Below are 17260 nucleotides of genomic sequence, written 5' to 3'. Positions count from 1 at the left end.
TGGCCAATGCTAGAAGCACGGATGTTGCATTATCAGTAATCGGTTTCAGCCATGTTTTCATACAGCCCCAGCGTTTTGGTATTTTTGTTAATTGGCTTGTCTAATATGCGAAATTCAGACAGCCCTGTCTGCCGTGATGCCGCTGTAGACTTGCAGTGCACCTTGGTAGTGTCAAACACTGTAGGAACACTCATCTTATAGCAATAATAATAATAATAATAATCATCATCATCATCATCATCATCATCATTATCATTATCATAATAATAATACTCATAATAATACTAATACTACTACTAATAATAATAACAATAATGATGGGCCACAATACCGATGGCGTCTACGCTTCCAATAATATTAAAGCATGGTTGCAGAGGATCATTCTGATCCATGTTCTCTGGTTTTGCTTTCCAATGGCTTTGTACTGTCATTTGACTAAGTTACTCATCACTGCAGTACATTTCTAGCTATTTCCTTATCATGGAAAACATGAGGTCTCACATGTTAAACCGTTGGTCATGTTCCTTAATGGACCCTCAATGCTTAAGGCTTATCACATCACCACATAATACAATGCCTCCATTATAAGTCTAGTCTATTTTCACATGCTGCATTCGAAGCAATATTATAATGAACAGCGGGGCGAACCCAGGTCGCTGGCGAGAAAGGCAAACACCCTACCCATTGCGTCATTAGGGTTAAGCCACTTGGTGGGAATTGTAACGTGGCTTATATAGCGGGGATCGCTACAATATTTAGTATTTCCACGCACAGAAATATTGTTGGAACTGCGACTACTGACTGCACTGTTTTAGTTGTTTTGTCATTCTTATCCCTGTGTTTTGTTGTGTTTGTTTCCTCTCCAGGACAGAGGACCCTGCAGTACAAGAGTGATGTCCTTGAGACAGTTGTGTTGGTGAACCCGTCAGAGGAAACTACTGCTTCAGAGGTAGGTGTGACCCAGACATACCTGACAACTGAGGGCTTTTGCCTTCACAGAAATCACATTTATATACAAACTATGGTACGGTTGATGTTTCTCAATGGAAACCTTTTTTGAAAAGATACTGCTTACTGATGAGGTCAATCAACTGTGATGATAATCCACTAATGTCATTTTTTCCACTATTTGTCCCTCTCCTCTTCCCGTCCAGATCCGCTCTCTGGTCACTGACTCTGCTGGACACAAGCTACTAGTCCTAAGTGGCCAGAGCTCTGAGCAGGGAGGTGACATCACGCTGCAGGGTGGAGCCTTCACCTGGAGACACTTCTCTGACGTCATCTCTGATCCTGGAGTAAGATCAACTGTTCAGCAACACTTTACTATAAGTTGGCCTTACACTGTACAGACTACACTGTGTAGTTACTCTGTTGTTATGTTGGTAGTATCCAGACTGGACTCTCTCAATCAATATTTGTGATTCTTTCATTTTAGGGAAGGGTTGATTCATTTAAATATGTTCTTGTTATATGCTCAAATAAAATATTGTTTTGATGAATAGGTATACTTGCTATTAAAATATGTTTCTTTACATAAGCTATGCCTAACAGTATGTTTATGTTGTGTTGTGGTCCCACCTCCAGGTGACTGAGGTCCTGTCCAACTCAGCGTCGGACCAGCGGCCCAGGCTAACAGTATCGTGCCTGGGAGACGGGGGCTGGAGCTCACTGGGCCACAGCCAGGAGCAGCAGCACCTCCAGAGCCTTCTGGAATACCGCCTAAACCCTGAGCCCACGCTTCCCGACATGGAGGGAGTAGCAGAGTTCACAGAGTACGTCTCGGAGACGGTGGACGTCCAGTCGCCCTTTGACAACCTGGAACCGCCCACCTCGGGTGGTTTCCTGAAGCTATCCAAGCCCTGCTGCTACATCTTCCCTGGAGGGAGGGGTGACTCTGCCCTGTTTGCCGTGAACGGATTCAACATCCTGGTGGATGGAGGGTCCGAACGCAGGTCCTGTTTCTGGAAGCTGGTCAGGCACTTGGACAGGATAGACTCAGTCCTGCTGACCCACATTGGGGCGGACAACCTCCCAGGAATCAACGGGCTGCTCCAAAGGAAGATTGCTGAGCAGGAGGAGGAGCAGTCCCAGGGATCTGGCGGCTCCAACACATACGGTGACTGGATGAAGAACCTGATCTCGCCCGAGCTCGGAGTGGTGTTCTTCAACGTCCCTGAGAAGCTACGAATGCCTGAGTCAACGCTAAAAGTCAAACGGAGCATCGAGGAGGCATCCCTCACACTGCAGTATCTCAACAAGCTTGGCATCAAGTCAGAACCCCTTTACAGGGTTGTCAGCAACACCATTGAGCCCATCACGCTTTTCCACAAGCTGGGCGTTGGTAAGCTAGACATGTACATTCTGAACCCTGTGAAGGAAAGCAAGGAGATGCAGTTCCTTATGCAGAAGTGGGCTGGGAACAGTAAGGCCAAGACTGGGATTGTGATGTCCAATAGCAAAGAAGGAGAAATATCAGTCCCTTACTTGACCTCAGTAACAGCTCTTATCGTATGGATCCCGCATAGTCCAACAGAGAAGATAGTCAGGGTGCTGTTCCCTGGAAATGCACCGCAGAACAAAATTTTGGAGGGGCTTGAAAAGCTGAAGCACCTGGACTTCCTGCGCTACCCAGTGGCCACTCAGAAAGACATATCCTCTGGGGCCCCGCCTCCAATCATGAAACAAACAAAGATGAGATCAAGAACAGAAAGCAAGGAGAGCCTGAAATCTTCCACCAAAACACAGTTGGCCTCAAAAGCCAGCAAGAATGAAGCTAAAGGGCAGGAAGTGGTGTCCAAGAATAACTCGGCTAAAGAGAACAAAATTGAAAAGAAAGAGGAGAAGAAGGTGAAGAGTGAGAGCGCCAAAGCTACCAAAGCCACCAAACAACAACAAAACAGTGAGGCAGCACCCGAAGCAGCCAAACTGGAGAGAAAGAAGCTGTCCAAGGAGAAAACACTGAGGAAACACTCCAAGGAACGACCATCTAAGATGGAGGAGAAAAAGGACAAAGAGAAGAAAGAGATTAGTAAAGTAAAGAAAGAGGACAACAAACGCGAAGTGAAGAAAGACGATACTGCTAAAAAAGAGGAGAAAAAAGAAACAAAAGCAGTGAAGGAGGAGAAAAAGAAGGATCTGAGTAAGCCAGAGCTGAGGAAGATCACCAAACCAGACCTGAAACCCTTTACCCCAGAAGTCAGGAAAACCCTCCATAAGGCAAACAAGACACAGGCTAAACCCAAGACGGACAAGACTGACAAAAACATAACAGCAAAACCGGTCAAAGACAAAACAGCTGAGAAAAAGTCGGTCCCAAAGAAAGCCCCCCAAAAATCTGCTGCTGCTTTGGCAGACGGATCTGTTGTATCATCTCCAGAAGACCTCACCAAGGACTTCGAAGCTTTAAAACGAGATGAGCTCTCGAAGCTAGGGAGGGAACCCATTCAGAATGATGTCATGTCTGGATGTCCAGCTTTCACAGACCACAAACTCCCTGATGAGGGAATAACAACTAAATCCCCAGCCAATCTTGGAGAGAAGTTTGAGGATGAGGGTGCCGACATGGATGATGGTCATGATGATGATGAGGAGTACAACAAAGAGAGTGATGTACTAAAGAAAGGTGCAGATGTCAGGAAATGGCAGGACATTAAAAGGAATGCTGGCATGGATAGGAAATCTGAGGAGGAAATGGAGCAATATGACGAATACTCTACTAAAGGAGACATGAATTCGAAGAAAAGTGTCAGCTCAGAAGAGGAGGGTGATGTTATCGAAAAAGCAGATCTGGAGGGAACTGAGGATTATGAGGATAAATACAACACAGAAAAAGATAAAAAAGAATGGGACACTAAGTCATCCGACTTTAAATCGTTTTCAACCGCAGTCGCCTCTGGACAAACCACTACCGCTGCCTCTGAGCAAGTGTCCTTCATCCAAGATGAGACTATTCCCGCTTATTCCGAAACGGAGCAGACCATCTCCGATGAGGAGATCCATGAAGAACCCGAGGACAGAATCCCACACCTCCGCTACGACGTTGCTTCCTGCGACATCACCGTTCCCGACGTTCCAGGATCCTTTGACTCTGTGTATGGTGTTAGGGAGATGAGAGCCTCGGATACATCTGACGCCTCAGACTTCAAAGCCAAAGGCTTTGTGGGAAGACATGACCCAGTGTTGGCAGCCTATCCAAGCATCATCACAGCTCCGCTCGCCGAGGAAGAGCACATCTCCTCAGCCACGTCCATCACAGAGTACGACAAACTGTCCTCGTTCGCCACTTCCATGGCGGACGACCAGTCCATCGCATCGGTGACCGCCCCGCAGACAGAGACAGAGACAGGGAGGAGCTCTCTTCACCTGGACACGGTCAATAGCATCCCCTACCGCACCGAGGCCACCCACGGGAAGGACTACCTCCACTCGGCTGGAACCATCTCTCCCACCTCCTCCCTGGAGGAGGACAAGAACTTCAGTTCTCCTCCTTCAAAGGAGTACCAGCCTTTTGTTACCGAGATGGAGGCTGGGAGGAAGACCAAACCTGTCCATGAGGAGTATGACGAAGAGGAGGATGAAGACGAGGACCAGACTCCCAATGTTGATATCCCCTTGGGGAAACTCCAAGAGGGCTACGAGCAGGCGACGGCAGCCATGTTGCTCCAGGACAAGGATAAATCCCCCTCCACTGCCTTTGCGCCTCCTTCTCCTCCCACTTTCTCCAGCGGGTTTAAGCCTAGTTCCATGTTTGAAGGTGAAGAGAGATGTCTTAGCCCAGACGACAGCACCGTGAAGCTGGCCTCACCCACCCAGTCGGTCCCCACCAACAGTGGCTACTCCCCCACAGAGGAGAAGAAAAACAACAAAATGGACAAAACTGAAACTGAGCTCCAGAAAATGGGGCTCTCTGGTGACAAGACCCCCTTTGAAGAATCAGATGAGGATGACGATGATGACTATTATGAGAAAAGGGATCTCAAACCCTGTGTTAAAGCTAAGTATTTGGAACAGAAGGAGGGTAGGTTCTTGGACGATGAATCACCTCAAGAAGAGAAGCTGTCTGAGAGGGACAAAGGACTTGCAGAGGATGACATCAAGTCCAAGTATCTGCAGAATAAACCGGGGTCGACAGACGAGACACAGTTCTCTGGTTACATGGAGCAAACAACCAAACCCCAGATCATACACTCCGACGAGCAAGACGAGGTGGAGGAAGATGATGTTATTCAACTAAGTGGAACAAGGTCTAGAGCTTTATCAGTAGAGCAAAGTAAGTTGGACTCTGAAGATGACAAAAAGGATGCAGCATTATCCAGAAAAAAGGACAATGTAACTTTGAAAGAGCCAGAGAAAAGTGTCCAGTTCAATCTGTATGATTTCCCGGAGCGAGAGAGTAGAGAGAAACGCTCAGAAGAAGAAATAAGACAGGACACTCCATATGTACACGGCAAGACTTTCTCTTACAGTGATATCTATGACAACAAAACCAGTTATCAGAAGGACCTGTCAGAAAAAATGGGGAAGGACAGTATGAAGGAGATGGACACACAGAAAAAGGACTCCGCTTTCCCCTCAGACATGGAGGGGTTCACTAGCTCTCATGGAAAAGATGTATCTTCCTCCTCCTCTTCCTCTTCCCCCTTTCCATGGCTCCATGGCTCTGAATCCATAGAGAAGATAAGTGAGCCACGTGGATACAGCAGAGAGAGCAGATTCCCATCCATGGCTGATAGACCAGAGGCTTCAACCACATCCTTATCATCAGAGAGAGACTCCTTCCCTTATAAAGTTCACAGTGATTACACCGCTGTAACAGGTAGTGCTGCAGCCAAACCCTCTTCAATGAGCTACCATGACAAAGAGGTGGAACTGGAGATAGACATGAGGAAGCTAACAGCCAGGGATGAGGAGGACTACGATGATTATGATGATGAAGATGATGAAGAAGAGGATGAGGACGATGACGAGGAGGATGCTATTGACTCAGACATGGAGAAAGGTGCCAAAGAGAAATCGGAAAAGGAAGTCAAAAGTGCTTTCATCGATGGTGTGAGCTCAAAACAGCCCCAGTTTATGGTTTCCATGGTCGGCTACGGTTACAACAGCCAGACAAAGCATACTTCACCAGACAGCATGAGCACAGAAGAGCCAGAGTTTATGGATTCCATGGCCGGCTATGGTTACAACAGTCAGGCAAAACCGACTTCACCAGACTGTGTGAGCTCAAAAGAGACAGATTTCACAGACTCCAAACTTCCTGATGAGGGGATAACAACTAAATCCCCAGCCAAACTTGGAGAGACGTTTGAGGACGAGGGTGCCGACATGGATGATGATGATGATGATGACGATGATGAGGAGTACAACAAAGAGAGGGATGTACTAAAGAAATGTGCAGATGGTTACAATAGTCAGGCAAAGCCGACTTCACCAGACAGCTTGAGCTCGAAAGAGCCAGAGTTTCTGGTTTCTATGGCCGGCTATGGTTACAGCAACCAGGCAAAGCTGACTTCACCAGACGGCATGAGCTCAAAAGAGACAGATTTCACAGACTCCAAACTTCCTGATGAGGGGATAACAACTAAATCCCCAGCCAAACTTGGAGAGAAGTTTGAGGACGAGGGTGCCGACATGGATGATGATGACGACGATGATGACGATGATGAGGAGTACAACAAAGAGCGGGACATACTAAAGAAAGGTGCAGATGGTTACAACAGCCAGGCAAAGCCGATTTCACCAGACGGCATGAGCTCGAAAGAGCCAGAGTTTATGGTTTCCATGGCAGGCTATGGTTACAACAGCCAGGCAAAGCCGACTACGCCACCTTCTTCCACCACCTGCAAAGGAGACATGGGCGCCACAGCGTTCTCTGGGTACTCCTCTGGGTTTGATTATTCTTACGGTGGGGAGAAAGACACATTCCAGTCCAGCGAGATGAAGGACAAAGAGGGAAAAGACGAGTATTTCCACAGCGAGAGAGCTGACGGTGGTAAGAAAACAGGAGACACAGTAGGAGTCTCATCAGGCTTCCACTACACCACCACCTCTGCCACGGCATACTCGTCCTCCTCTTCCTACAGCTACTCCTCCTCTACGTCCGGTCCGTCACTCTCCACCAGCCGGCAGTTTGGCGAGGAGCTGGAGACCCCAGCCAACGCCTCCGACCACATCTTCAAACACGATGCAGACAGTGTCGGCTTCGAGTACTCCTCCTTTAAAGATGAACACGGCTCCTTTAAAGATGAACACGGCTCCTTTAAAGATGAACACGGCTCCTTTAAAGATGAACACGCCTCCTTTAAAGATGAACACGCCTCCTTTAAAGATGAACACGCCTCCTTTAAAGATGAACACGCCTCCATTAAAGATGAACACGCCTCCTTTAAAGATGAACATGCCTCCTTTAAAGATGAACACGCCTCATTTAAAGATGAACACGCCTCATTTAAAGATGAACACTCCCTGGCCATGGACTCCTCCCCCTTTTCCAGTTCCTGCGGGATGGTTAAGAACGAGTACCTGGAGGTTTCGGAGAAGCAGATGACGACGGCCACCACCGCAGAATCCACCTCCAGTCTGGCCCGCTTCTCTCCTCACAGCCCCTTTGAGGAGATCAAACCTTTCCACTCGCACTCCTCCGCTTCCTCCTCGGAAGACAAAAAGGAGCATGTTGCCTCGATGGAAGCAAGTGTTGTGAACAAAAGCCCCCAGTCGGACTGCTTCTATAAACCAGAATGGGCGGATGAGTCCAAGCTGCAGGCTGCAGGGGGTTATGGGCCTTTCTCCCAGTTGCCCAAGGAGAAGGATGCCATCGCCACGGGTTTGTTTGGTGTCACCTCGTCCCCACGGCCCGACTCAACAGGCAAGCATTACTTTGAAAACTCTGACAGTAGTGAGGAAGAGGATGACGAGGAAGGTTACATGCGTGAGATGAGCCTGTCCTCCGAAAAACACGGCAGCAGCACCACCACCTCAGGTAAGATAGATGGCGCTGGTCTCCCTGATGTGCTCACCTCGTATATGCCCTCCTCTCTGCTGCCCACCAAGCCAGACACAGTCAATGGTCCCATGGAGGTCAGCAGCATGAGCTCCCCCATCAGTGCAGGGCCGGCAGTCAGCTGCGTGAGCCCAGGTCTGGGTACAGCTGAGGAGAAAAAGGTGAGGAGCTCCTATGAGTGGAACATGCAGAAGCCCCAAATGGACATGGTTCCTGGCGACTCCCCGCCTCATTACCGCCACGAGGACGAGTTTGAGGAGGAATGTGAAATGGAACCAGAGTTCCCCGCCCGCCCGCTCTCCCTCTCCTCCACTGATCACACCTTCAGCTCCCCCTTCTACACGGAGGCGTCGTGCCGAGGAGAAGCAGGAGGAAGAGATGATGATGATGACGACAGCGACCCGGACCTCCCTCCTGAAATGGGCACCACCTCCTACACGTCCTCCTCCAAAGCCTCCCCTGGCTACTCCTCCTCGGAGCACAGGCACCGCAAAGGAGACCTCTCACCCTCCTTCATCAATCCCAGTATGCAACAGCAGTCCAGCGATGAGGAGGACGAGGAGCGGGGACGCAGGAGCGACCAATCGCAGGAAGGGGACGAACATGACCTGTCAGTCAAGAAGAGAGCCAACAAACAGCCCCACCACCCCCACTTCCAGGGCGGCTCGGTCCCCCACGCTGGGACGGCTGGGCTGGGGTTAGCCAGAGAAGACACCCCCCCCAACCTCCATCAGCGAGTCTATACCGTCGCAGTCAGATTCAGACGTTCCCCCAGGGACAAAGGAGTGCCCCTCCATCACGGGCAACAGCAACATGGACTCGGACGAGGACACTGAGTACCTGCCTGTGGATAAGTTCTCCACCATGGGAGGGGGCCACCATCACTCCTCTTCCTCCTCCTCCTCCAGGATGAGCCCCCGTGACCCCCCTCCCGCCCCCCTCATGGACCCCTTCCCCAACCCCCCCTCACCCGGACGTCTGCATGGTGGACCCCGACGCTCTGGCCAATGACCAGAACCGGGCAACCTCAGAGTCGCCCCTCAAGAAGGACCCCAAGACGAAAGGCGTGCGGAAGACAGGGAAACCCAAGTCTGCATCTCCGGCTCGCCGTAAGCGGTCCCCCATGCCAGTGAAGCAGTTGCCGTCCCCTCGCAGCGCCTCGCTGAAGAAGAAGGAGACAGAGAAGAGCTTGAGGATGTCCCATCTGTCAGACGGACAGGGCTCCAGAGACGATGACCTCTCCAGGTCCAGCTACAACGCCGGCAGGGTGGCCAACGGAGTTAAGAGCACCTCAGGTAACAAGGGTCCCCATTATACAGTATATTTATTCAACAATCGTATTATTATGTTATGCATAATATGACTAGTAGTGTACAGTACAGTGCATTACACATTGCACAACATAGCACAAACAGATCTGGGACCAGGCTAAGTCAAGGCTGCTAGGCTGTGGAAAGTGATTGAGGAAAGGAGGGGGGAGGGAGGAAATAAGCAGTTGGAGCAGAGTTTAAACCAGCGACCTTGTGGAAAGCATCAAATCGTATGGAAACGTCTGAGCACTGACTCCTTGTCCTTCCCCCTAGGCTCTCAGAGGTCCAGTTCCGTGGTTCCCCAAGGCCCTCCTATCTACGTAGACTTGGCCTACATCCCCAACCACTGCAGTGCTAAAAACGTGGACCAGGAGTTCTTCAAACGCGTCCGCTCTGCATACTACGTGGTGAGCGGGAACGATGTGGGCAATGATGAGCCCAGCCGAGTGGTCCTGGACGCTCTACTGGAGGGCAAGGCCCAGTGGGGATCCAACCTACAGGTAACAAATCACTACCATAGAATTAGATGGAGCTCAATCATTCAGTTGATGGATCAATACATCACCTGTGCATGACATTCACTCCCTATGCATCTTAACTAACTAACTAGCACACCTGACTATCTGTGGCGCTCAACTCAAACAGCGGAGTGTAGCCTACTGTAGCTCCTTGCAAAGTAATTCAAAGCCTCTAATTTATCACTCAGGATGGAACCAGTGCTGCTATTTCTGCCATGTAATGGTGTTGTTAAAACAATCAGACAACCTCATAGTAGAATAGTTGACCTATTTACCTAGACGGCTTGTTGTTGTGTGTTCTATGCGGGAGAAATATTCCTCTCGAGGTGCATTTAAGTTGCGAGAGCCATAGGGAGGGAAACGTATTCTGACAAGCAGTCAATGCACAACCATTGTTCATGCAAGCGTGGGGAAAACACTTCAGAAAGCAGTTTTGGCTTTTGTTTAAAGAGAGGGGAATCCCAGCTTTCCATTGCTGCCACATTTATTTCCCTACTCCCACAATTGCCCGCGTGGCATCATTTAAAAAATGCAGTTACAACCTGAGTTTCAAGCATGGTTTAGGCACAGCTGTGCAACAGAGCTCTTAAAGGGCAATGGCATACTTTGTAATAGAAACCAAGAAAAAATACATATTTTTCTAATTTAATAATAATGAATAATTATTAACAATAATTATAAATAATAATAATAATATCAATCAGGATGTTGTGTCCAATGGGGTAAATACAGATGGATAAACCCCATGCTTCAACCTATGTATGTATAGACACTATGCTGCATCAGTTGGGCCACAGGTGATAAAGCTTATTGTTAATAGCACATCTGATAATATTGACCAAGGGACAGGACCTTTTATAGGCCTGCAGATCAAGGGGACTGGAATTGGTCAAACTCACAGTTTAATACATGTTCAAAATTATCCTCTTTCAATAAAAGCACGATGGTCATGACTTTTTGCATGAAAGGGGAAATTAACTTGGCCCCAGACAATCAATCTGAGATGGACTTCAGTTTCAGCCATGGGATTTCTTTGTCTGCTTTAACACCTGGTTAAATCACCATCTCCCATCTTTCTCCCTCTCTCCTTTTCATCTCTCCCTTCTCTCTCTAATGTTCTCCCCATCTTCTTCTCTGATTTTCCTCCTTTCTTCCTCCTACCTCTATCCATTACCTCATTCTCTCTGCCTCTCTCTCTTTCTCTCTGTCCTGCAGGTGACGTTGATTCCCACCCATGACACAGATGTGACTCGGGAGTGGTACCAGCAGACCCATGAACGGCAGCAGGAGCTAAACATCATGGTCCTGGCCTCCAGCAGCACCGTGGTCATGCAGGATGAGTCTTTCCCCGCCTGCAAGATCGAATTTTAAGCCCCATCCCCCCTCTCTTCCCCTCTGTAATGGGACAACACACCCCTGGTTCAGTCTGTCTGTTTAAATATTTTGGATCTGCCTTTTCTAGGGATTTATTTCTTACGGTAAATCATAACAGTACATCTCAAATTACACCCTATTTGTCTTATAGCTAACATAGAACTCTGGTCTAAAGTAGTGCACTGGACTGTATGTGGAGTAGGGTGTCATTTTAGACACAGCAATATTCAACAACCACACGTTTGATTATGGTTATTGTCATTGTTTGTATTATAAAGGTGCTCTTCAGACTATAACGCTCCTCTACTATAATTCTAAGGTTTATTAAAGGAAACAAGTACGGTTGTGCATACGGTAGAAATCCAGGCAAAATGTCCAGGCAATGGTTACTGTTTCCTTCAAGTTAAGACAGATTTTCTTCTAATAGGCATAAGTCAAAGCACAAGTATGCCCAATTATAATGTTACAGAGTCATCAACAACAACAACTTATTCAACTTACAACTTAATCAACAACAACTTCATCTTTGTTTAAAGAAGTTAGAACACCAAAACACATTTTGTACTTTAGTGTTTATATGTTTTGTAGAACTGAATACGCCATGCTAATGCCAATGGTACTTTTCTCATCCACGTGCCACTCATTGAACTTTGTGCCTAATATTGACACATTGACATAGATGATATTCTAAGTAGATTGTCTCTAAGAGTCTTTTAGATGTTGAATAATTATGTTTGTAGTAGAATAGGGTGGAAAAAACAAATCGAGTCATACTCAAAGGTGTTGTGTGTGCCATTCAGTTTTCATGTAATTTCTGCAAGGTGAAATTCGCTTTTAATGGATTTCTCAAGCGCCATATTGCGTACAGTAAATTGTAACTGTCAGTGTTGTCTGGTTGTAAAGTGTAGTCTTTTGAGAATGTTCCCAGCCAGAACACATCCAGATCTGTCGAACAGGGCTGGTGTATATTGTACAATATACAACATGCACAGGAGATTACCCTTGCATTTATTTTCCAAGCTTGCATTCACAAACATATCTTGGACCAGGCCAATGTATGCTATTGTGTGGAAGGAAAGGAGAATACTCACATTGCAACATTTTGATGACTGTATGTCAGGTTGCAATGTTGCTACATTCAATGTACTACTTCCTCGTCATAGCATTTATACACATGTATAACATACTGTAAGCATTACACATTGGCTTGGAATAGTGTGGCTTATGAAATGACAAATAGCTTAAGCAGCTTGTTTGTGTTCATGAACTCATTGATAGAAAGGAGGCTGTCAGGTTAAAAGATGTTACGCAACTTAAAGACAACAACCCTCCGCTATTTTATCTGCAGAGCTACAGACCGACAGTGTCTGTCTGGGAACTGGAGTAGGTCCACACTTTGGGAAGGTATCACAGATCATATGATTATTCTCACATTTAGTATTGACCCTTTAAGAGACATGGGTGTGATTTGGGATTTGTGTAAGGTGAAGATAGTGTAGACTAGTGGTATGTACTCCAGCTATGACCATCAAGGTATTATCCCAAATGGCACCCTATTCCCTATGTAGCGCACTACTTTTGACCAGAGCCTTATGGTAGTGCACTACATAGGGAATAGGGTGCCATTTGGGGCAGTCATACCTAACCTGGTTATGACTACAGCAATAGGACCATGTGGTTGTGAGCTCATGGCCCATCGCCTGTACAGGGTAATAGTTTGATTGAGTGTCTGAAGACTTGTCTGTGAGGTGTTTGTGCCGTGCATTAACGTTGATGAACATTGTGGGGCGGTTCCATAGATGATAGAGGTTTGACTGTCACCCACATGTGCCTTTCTGTCCTGTCGTGTGTTCAAGGAAGACTCAGATGCTTGCTTGAAATGGCCCTTGTGGCAAAGCCATAGATATTCAGTGTTCGGCAAACTCAGTTTCGGTCTCAGAATTTGAACGGGCGCCATGTTGGCACTGAAAGCTCCAAGACAATTACATTGTAGTTGGAATGCAGATTAGAATGTTCTCATCATGGCATGTTTGGTGCAGACATGGAGGATGGTTTGCCATGGTAAAGTAGTGGCTACGTGGGCAGGTCAGTGTTGTAGTATGATCACTAAACTAAAAGCAAAGGTCCAAAAATATGATTTGCACATCCTACTAAGCAAACTAACATGGTACTTTTACCAGTCAGTGTTTAAATCACAGGGTCTGATATTCTCTGTCGGCGATAGTGAACAAGAAGCACAAATTATCAAACAACTTAACAAGAACAAACTGTGGTCAAACTCTTATTCTAAGAACTTGTAGGCCCAGTCATATGAAAATACTCTAATTTGGGATTTGTACCAATTGTGTTTATGTTCTTTAACACAAAAGCAGTCATTTTTGTATCAGGAAAAAGAGAGCTTTGTTGGAAATGTTAACTCACAGACAGATGTGTTATTTCCTATTGAGTTGTATTATTTTCTTAATCCTTATGATGCCCATGGAAAGGGGTGTTTTGCGCTAGGGCTGTTTTAGAACCATTAACTTTGGGAGCAGAGGCCAAAAGGTTTTTGCTCTACCACAATCACCTTGACTCAATGCCTTGGAATGTTTTTAAAAAACAAAATGTACAATTTTCTTTTGATTTTATGTGATCATAGTCGGTGTGTCTAGAATGTAATTTTCAGTGTTATTTATGATGGGTTTTCATTTGTGTGCACAGTTTGTAATTGTATCCTTTAATATTACTGTAAGTTAGGACTAAGTAGATTGTTAGAAACTAACTGTTAGAAAACGAGACAAAAATACATGTTTTAATTCCATTTTATTGCATCATGACATTAAGTTTTTGAGGCTTACAAAGAACAAATAACACGCCTTGTTTGAGGGTCAAGACAAATTGTACCATTGCGCAATCTTTGAGGCTAATCAGAATATTCAGCAATGTATTCCAGTTTTTCTGAGACACATATGGCGCACACACGTAAATAATATCATAGAGACAAAGAAAATAGAATGAATTGTCAAATGCTTTCAGTAAACATGTTTTGAATCCTTTAATGTCTTTTTCTTTTCGTTGCCGAAGCTCATTACACAAATGTACCGGACCATGCAGATTATCAGACAGAGCAGTTCTGAGATAGCCTGGTTAATTAACAGACTGAGAGCAGTTCTGCGATAGCCTGGTTAATTAACAGACTGAGAGCAGTTCTGCGATAACAATACTGAGAGCAGCGTTCAGTCTGGTTTAACCAGGCTAGTTCTGAGTGTTCCAGCTGATCCCAATGATGAAGAAGCAGATTAACCTTTACGTTCTCCGTGGAGGACATTGATATCTTGGTTGCCTTGGTGACATACTAGTTAGTAGTTGTATATGTTTTCTGCTCCATCAACTCAAAAGGGTTGTCAGTCAAAGTCAGACTGTCTCCTCTATTGTGTGTGAATACAGTGCATATCAAACTTATTTTTAGGGCAGAATGTCTTATTTGATTTCTTTACTCTTGTCTGAAGTCTGTCTATTTCTAATGGTTGCCCTGAGAAACGAGTGCAATTAATTAGTCAGCGATTGATTAAAGAAAATTGGACAAGTTCTTCATTTTCAGAGACTGATTTTTGACCGTACAGGTAATTGTCTTACTCACAGTTTTTCAAAGGCAAACTAACATGCCTGCTATATTGTTTAGCTGAGAGAACATTCTGTATAACAAATATTGGATAATGTTACAGTGCTTGGAATTGGCTTTCACATAGAGAATTGGATTCAGAACAACAGTATCCCTTTATATCTCAGCAACTCTACCAGTTTTCCTGTGGTCTTTGACTTCAAGGTTGTCTTAACCGAGACATCAACTGTTAACTCATGTCAGCGTCATTCTGAAGACTAGAATTAACATTGTATTCATAGACAAACACAAACCACATCACACAAAACTGACTGCCAGATAGTGACTTGGATCACTATATATCAATACATTTTATATCTAGGGTATTTATAATGGATCACACAGTGAATTTTTCCAAATAAAAAAAAAAAACAGAACAAAAACAGTATCAATGTATTGTGCAAAAAATAATAATTCAGTTGAATTCTCCAAAACTCCTCAGAATCCTGATGTAGAAAATCCTCATGAAGATTGTCCATCATTCCAATAAACTCTGCTCGTCTGTGCATGCTACCTTATAAGTTCTAATCCTGTAGGTAAGTTTAAAAATGAATAAAATAGAAACGCTATTTTAAAAGATGCTGGTGCAAGGTCGTCGTCTTGCCTCCACTGGCTGTGCTGTAAGGAAGGCGTTGTGATCGCTTTCCTCTTTCTTTTTGCGAGCTTCATGACTTTTCTTAAATCTTTTGTTTTAAGTGCAATATACTTCTGTATCTATCTTTAACATGTAAAGGAACATAGAACTTCAGCAGATTTATTGTCAAAGGGAAAAGTGTGGTGATCATTAATAAAACACATGTATTGAAGAATACAAAAAGCCTCAACTGTGTCTGATTTCAGGTAACTTCTGATATGAGTGCCTGGATACCTTGGCAGCAGCTAATGGGGATCCATAATAAATACAAATGTTGAATTCAATGCCTAGGTTTACCTCCACTGTACTCACATCCTACCATACCTTTGTCAGTACATTATGCCCTGAATCTATTCTACCACGCCCAGAAATCTGCTCCTTTTATTCTCTGTTCCCAACGCACTAGACAACCAGTTCTTATAGCCTTTAGCCGTACCCTCATCCTACTCCTCCTCTGGTGATGTAGAGGTTAACCCAGGCCCTGTAGCCCCCAGTACTACACCTATTCCCCAGGTGCTCTCATTTGTTGACTTCTGTAACAGTAAAAGCCTTGGTTTCATGCATGTTAACATCAGAAGAGTCCTCCCTAAGTTTGTTTTATTCACTGCTTTAGCACACTCCGCCAAGCCTTGTCTGAATCCTGGCTTAGGAAGGCCACCAAAAATTCTGAAATTACCATCCCCAACTACAACATTTTCCATCAAGATAGAACTGCTAAAGGGTGCGGAGTTGCAGTCTACTGCAGAGATAGCCTGCAGAGTTCTGTCTTACTATCCAGGTCTGTGCCCAAACAGTTCAAGCTTCTACTTTTAAAAATCCACCTTTGCAGAAATAAGTCTCTCACTGTTGCCACTTGTTATAGACCCCCCTCAGCCCCCAGCTGTGCCCTGGACACCATATGTGAATTGATTGCCCCCCATCTATCTTCAGAGTTCGTACTGTTAGGTGACCTAAACTGGGATATGCTTAACACCCCGGCCGTCCTACAATCTAAGATAGATGCCCTCAAATCTCACACAAATGATCAAGGAACCTACCAGGTACAACCCTAAATCCGTAAACATGGGCACCCTCATAGATATCATCCTGACCAATTTGCCCTCCAAATACACCTCTGCTGTCTTCAACCAGGATCTCAGCAATCACTGCCTCATTGCCTGCGTCCGTAATGGGTCCGCGGTCAAATGACCACCCCTCAATCACTGTCAAACACTCCCTAAAATACTTCAGCGAGCAGGGCTTTCTCACCGACCTGGCCCGGGTATCCTGGAAAGATATTGACCTCATCCCGTAAGTAGAGGATGCCTGGTTGTTCTTTAAAAGTGATTTCCTCACCATCTTAAATAAGCATTCCCCATTCAAAAAAATGTAGAACTAAGAACAGATATAGCCCTTGGTTCACTCCTGAATTGACTGCCCTTGACCAGCACAAAAACATCCTGTGGCGTACTGCATTAGCATTGAATAGCCCCCTCGATATGCAACTTTTCAGGGATGTCAGGAACCAATATACACAATCAGTTTGAAAAAGCTAGCCTTTGCTTTCCTAACAGAAATTTGCATGCTGCATCACTAATTCCCCCCAAATTTGGGACAGTGAAGTCCATGGAGAATAAGAGCACCTCCTCCCAGCTGCCCACTGCACTGAGGCTAGGAAACACTCACCACCGATAAATCTACAATAATCGAGAATTTCAATAAGCATTTTTCTACGGCCTGCCATGCTTTCCACCTGGCTACCCCAACCCCGGCCAACAGCTCTGCACCCCCCAGAGCAACTAGTCC

General features: G+C 45.7%; 1 protein-coding gene across 2 annotated transcripts in view; it reads left to right on the top strand.

The window, feature by feature from the left end:
* LOC106562493 (microtubule-associated protein 1A) overlaps nucleotides 1-15223 on the top strand; it is a 74812-nt gene extending 59589 nt beyond the window's left edge. For both annotated transcript variants that reach the window (XM_045689415.1, XM_014127402.2), the window contains 5 exons: nucleotides 867-949; nucleotides 1155-1295; nucleotides 1585-9294; nucleotides 9583-9809; nucleotides 11043-15223. In XM_045689415.1, the coding sequence (XP_045545371.1) occupies nucleotides 867-949; nucleotides 1155-1295; nucleotides 1585-8835 (7475 nt within the window). In that variant the 3' untranslated portion in view covers nucleotides 8836-9294; nucleotides 9583-9809; nucleotides 11043-15223. The remainder of the gene's footprint in view (nucleotides 1-866; nucleotides 950-1154; nucleotides 1296-1584; nucleotides 9295-9582; nucleotides 9810-11042) is intronic.
* Nucleotides 15224-17260: the final 2037 nt, after the last annotated feature.

This window comes from Salmo salar, chromosome ssa11 (assembly GCF_905237065.1).
Source record: "Salmo salar chromosome ssa11, Ssal_v3.1, whole genome shotgun sequence".
NCBI classification, from domain to species: Eukaryota; Metazoa; Chordata; class Actinopteri; order Salmoniformes; family Salmonidae; genus Salmo; species Salmo salar.
Note: the sequence above shows the minus strand (reverse complement) of the source record. Positions and strands in the feature narration are given on the sequence as shown.